Here is a 4,990-nt window from a genome sequence, read left to right on the forward strand (position 1 = left end):
CACAGCCTGGCAGTGGCAGGCACATGGCATCACACTACTCCCCAGGCAGCTGCAGTGGCACACACAGCCCCGCACACACAGCCGCCTCTGCCCCACACACAGATTTGGGGGTAGGGGGAAAAGAAAAGGGAAGTGCCCCTTGGGCCTCCACTGGAGTGCATGCAGTGGCAGGAGCCCCACCCCCCCTTTTTAAAGTACCCCTAGAGGTACGTGTACCTCCGGTTGACAACCGCTGGACTACACTGATATTTTAGCTTAATGCAATGGAACCAACCTCTACTGTTAAGTAGTTTGCTATGGAATATACTAAAGGAATAGATTAATTTCCTTTGTAGAAAGGCTTACAATTCATAGCCGTTTAAAATAGTAGCGTCTTTCAATTTTAGAAATAAACTTTACTATATCTGCTAAAATTTTAGAAAACATTTTCTCCAAGACCAGAAACAATGGGCATGCTGGTTTTCCTACTTCACCTCCTGTGCACACAATCTTAACCAAGAGCCATTTTACTGAACATACCACTTGTTAAAACATGTCACTACATGAAAGCAGAGATCCTGGATTTCCAAAGCAGTGTGTGGATGATGTGCATTTACTTGTATCAATGGATATATTAAGCAAGAGTCCTAGCAACAGGATTGGAAATGCCATGCAGTATCCTAACTTAATTCTGCAGCTAATAGGTTACAGAGCATAGCAATGCAAGTATTATTGCTATAGTAGTATTCTAATACACAAGAAAAGCATCCTTTCTAAAGTATCACAAATGAATATGAAACTTATTTTGGAAAAATATCATGATTAAAGTTCAGTAGAAATATTTGAAAGTTACATTACCTGGCACATGAATGAAGGAATCACTCTGTGAAAGGTGGATCCTTTATACCCAAAACCCTTCTCACCAGTACAAAGAGCTCTAAAGTTCTCTGTCAAAACAAAATGCAAGTCACTACCCTGTAACATCAACTTAATTCATTTTTACTGAATCCAAAATAAAAAGACATCATCAGTAAGTCAGGTCCCAAGTTAATATTCTTACAGTTTAATACAAATAAAAAGGTTATTAATAGCTTAAGTGTTTGTTTTGCATGAACGAATCGTGTATTTTTGAAAGCTACAGCCCTGGAGATGTTCCATTTACCCTCCAAATAGGGCACAGTACAGAGCATGAATGTGTTTTTCACTTATGTGCCTTCACCCCTGCTTGAAATATCCTTAGGAATCAGAGTTCGGGCTCCATGCCTCTTAAATGTTTTCTCTGTTTGAAAACTGTAATGGTAGTATTTTTCTTGTGGCCATCTGTTTATGAGTAACTGGAATAAGAAAACCAATGCACGGAGATCATGAAGTAGCCACAAGAAAGAAAAACTGATCTTGCTTACTACCTTCACAAACTGATTTCTGTATCTCTATATATAGAAGAAAGGGGAAATCAGTCTCATTAACAGCCTCTCAAGCTGCATCATCTCAGTTCCACAATTCTTCTTTTTTGCATTTCAAATGATAACTGTGGGGTTTTTTTTAACCTTGTATTAAAACTTGTTTGGCCAGCCTTGGCAACGCACACACATCCCTCACTTGCCTGTGCATTAAAAGTGAGGCATCGAACTGCTTTTGGGACAAATTCCGTGTAAATATTTTCTACATTTAAAACAGAACTTTGAAACAAGTTTTTCCAGTTTCTGAAAAATTCTCTTAATGAAACTGAAAGATTTCATAGACATCAGGGCTGGAAGGGACCTCGGAAGATCATCGAGTCCAGCCCCCCGCCCAAAGGGCAGGAAGTCAGCTGGGGTCATAGGATCCCAGCAAGATAAGCATCCAGTTTCATCTTGAAGGTGTTCAATGAAGGCGCTTGAACCACCTCCGGTGGCAGGCTGTTCCAGACCTTGGGGGCTTGGACAGTAAAGAAATTCTTCCTTATGTCCAGCCTGAAACGATCTTGAAGTAGTTTGTGACCATTCGACCTCGTCATCCCTTGGGGCGCTCTGGTGAACAAACGTTCCCCCAGATGCTGGTGGTCACCCCTGATAAACTTGTAGGTGGCCATCAGATCACCCCTGAGCCTGCGCTTTTTCAGGCTAAAGAGCCCCAGGGCTCTCAGCCTGTCATCGTAGGGTCTGCTTCCCTGACCTCTGATCATGCGTGTGGCTCTTCTTTGGACTCTCTCAAGCTTCTCCACATCCTTTTTGAATTGTGGAGCCCAAAACTGGACACAGTACTCCAGCTGTGGCCTCACTAAGGCCAAGTACAGGGGGAGAATGACGTCCCGGGATTTGCTTGAGAAGCATCTATGGATGCAAGCCAGCGTTTTGGTCGCTTTACTAGCCCCACGGACAAGTAACAAGGGCACACCTTGTGTTGTTGCTACTTGTCCCCGGGGAATGCCCATGCTACATGTGGCAGGTTAATGTGGGTGGGCGCATGCACACATGCAAGCACTTGTGCCTGCAGCAGCTCAAATAGAAGCAGTGCAAATTTGAGCCGGGGCTTTTTGCCTCAGAGCACATGCTTGGACATGCACTTTGTTGTGGAGCAAATTGTGCCACTTGGGGCAAAATAACCATGGGCCTATAGTTAGCCGGATCCACTTTCCTCCCTTTCTTGAAGATAGGCACCACATTGGCCTTCTTCCCGTCTTCGGGCACTACACCAGAGCGCCAAGAGTTTTCAAAGATCCGTGCTAGGGGCTGGGCTATGATGCTCGCCAGCTCCTTGAGTACCCTGGGGTGAAGATTGTCAGGGCCGGCTGACTTGAAGGTATCCAGCTTCTCAAGATGTTCCTTCACAAAGTCAGCATTAATGGAGGGCAGGGGATCACCCTCACCCGGACTTCCCGGCCCTGTAGCGGGCATGGGCGTCCCATGGGACTGATGAAAGACCGACGCAAAGTACCTATTTAATAGATTGGCTTTTTCCTGATACATGGTTGAAAAATGTCCTGGCAGCGTGTACGGGTATTTTGGGGCAGAGGAGATGTTGCCACTTCCCACCCTGCAGCCACCCAACACATCAGAGGTGCAGAACCAGGCAACTTTGGACCCCATTTCCCTCAGTCCAGATTTCTCTCCTGTTGTTGCTCATCTGAGAGAGGCTCAGGGAGGGCCTTGCAGAAACACTGAACCCTCTACAATAATGGCAATGTGAAGGAAAAGGGTCTGCAACCCCGGCCACCACCTCAGAGGCTCTGAAGCTGCCCAAAAGGGCCCATCCACCATAGCCAGGCTTCTGTCTATCCCCCTTGTATTCATCCTCCAGCTAGCTCTCTTTGATGGCATCAAAGCACTGTGGTGTGACTCAGCAGGGGTCCAATGTTGCCCCTGCTTTTCCTCCGGCTCCCCACATATCTGAAAAAGGACTTTTTATTGTCCTTGATGCTCAAAGCTAAAAAGAGCTCATACTTCTCTTAGCTGTATTCAAAACCTTAAAAGGCCAAAGATAGACAAAATTTCTAAGATGCTTTCTTACCTGCTGTCTTCGGAACTACATCAGCTTTCAGCTGTTGAAACAAAACAAAAAGTCACCTTTGATATAAAACATGTCAAGATACAGGAAAAGCCGAAGACACCTATAACTTTTGAACTAGGGAAAGCAAAGGATGAAAGAAGAGAAAGAAATTCATTGCACTGTTTAAGATTGGTTTTAGCAGTATTTAAGAACTACAATTAGCAAAACAACATGAATGTTATGAACTCATAACTTGGATCCAGCTCACTGTTCAAAGCTACTTCGAATTATCCCCACAACTAGGTAACTTCCAGCAGTGACCAGTCTTTGAAAAAAAAAGTTAAGTTAGGACAGACACAGATCACATTTAAACAGATTTCTACTGCTGCTCATCTGTATTTATAAACCAACTTCATTCATGTTTTGGAGGAGATACTAGATTTTTAACAAAATCTACTCAAGTCAAGTAATGGTGAGCATCCATCTTTTCAGACTGGTACACAAATGTACTTGCTTGTTTTCAGCTACATCTTATCTTTTGATCAATTCAGACCTCAAATTAGCGCAACTACAGCTATCATTTTGAAGCCATAAGCATTACCAAATCCACAAAGTCCAGTGTGGTGGCTGCTGTGACAGCTGGGGAAGTGGCAACTGAACAGTCTGGCTCCAGAGTGGAGATGTGAGCTGCTGAAGATCATGGTTGGTCCAGCTGGGAGTGTTTTAGACCCATATCCTCTGGGGCAGGGGTTCCCAACATTTGTGTGCCCAAGGGCACATTTGAATTTAAAAGAAAAAGCAGCAGGCACCAATATGACAGCATTTTTGCTGGAATAATGATTTTTACTGATCATGAACATGCGCAAAGGCACCTGAATAAACCTTGCAGGGTGCCGTGGCACATGCAGGCACCACATTGGGAACCGCTGCTCTGGGGAAATGAGCCATGTGGGAACCCCATAACACTAACTGGACTAACAATATTGCCTCCTAATTACAGTCTCTGGGAAACCATGCGGTCAGGAAAAAAAATGCAACAGCTTTAACTTCAGTCAGAAAGAGTCCTCCCTTTATAACACCCTCCAAACACTAAGAACGGTCTCATGAGGGCAAGTGCAAGACCCTCCATCCACATCTGAAGTATTCACACATGGTTCACTTGTTTTTAAATCAGTGATCTCTAGTCTACTTGGTTTTTGTTAATTTCTTGGAGCAATTATTTGAATCCCACGTTCAAAAATGTGGATGCAAGAGTGCAAGACAAGGCCAGAGCAACCTCTCTCGCCAGCCATCCCAATGGACTGTCAATGCCTTGTCACCATATGCCGAAGGACAAACATTTCGGCCTTCCTGTGCTCGCAGGGGAGACGCGACATCTATCAGGGCTTCAAGCAGAGAAGCCCGAACCAGGATTGCTTTGGCCGGGCCTTTAAAGGCGGCGAAGTTATTTTCAGGTTTGCTGAAAAAGCTTCCCCCGCTGCAATGAGCAGGAACCCGAGGACCGAGACACAGGAAGGAAGCTGGGAGCTGGGAGGGCCAGGGG

The 4,990-nt window shown here is 44.9% G+C and overlaps 1 protein-coding gene across 2 annotated transcripts in view; it reads right to left on the reverse strand.

Moving 5' to 3' along the window:
- Positions 1 to 4,978, reverse strand: part of PPIF (peptidylprolyl isomerase F) — a 14,654-nt gene extending 9,676 nt beyond the window's left edge. The window contains exons 1-2 of one of the 2 annotated variants that reach the window (XM_025197706.1): positions 3,469 to 4,978; positions 838 to 926 (exon numbers count right to left, since the gene is read on the reverse strand). In XM_025197706.1, the coding sequence (XP_025053491.1) occupies positions 838 to 846 (9 nt within the window). In that variant the 5' untranslated portion in view covers positions 847 to 926; positions 3,469 to 4,978. Of the gene's footprint in view, positions 1 to 837; positions 1,825 to 3,468 lie in introns of those variants that run through there. The other variant, XM_025197705.1, reaches the window with a different exon arrangement.
- Between the last annotated feature and the right edge of the window lie 12 nt (positions 4,979 to 4,990).

This window comes from Alligator sinensis, unplaced genomic scaffold (genome assembly GCF_000455745.1).
Source record: "Alligator sinensis unplaced genomic scaffold, ASM45574v1 scaffold188_1, whole genome shotgun sequence".
In the NCBI taxonomy this organism is placed as follows: Eukaryota; Metazoa; Chordata; order Crocodylia; family Alligatoridae; genus Alligator; species Alligator sinensis.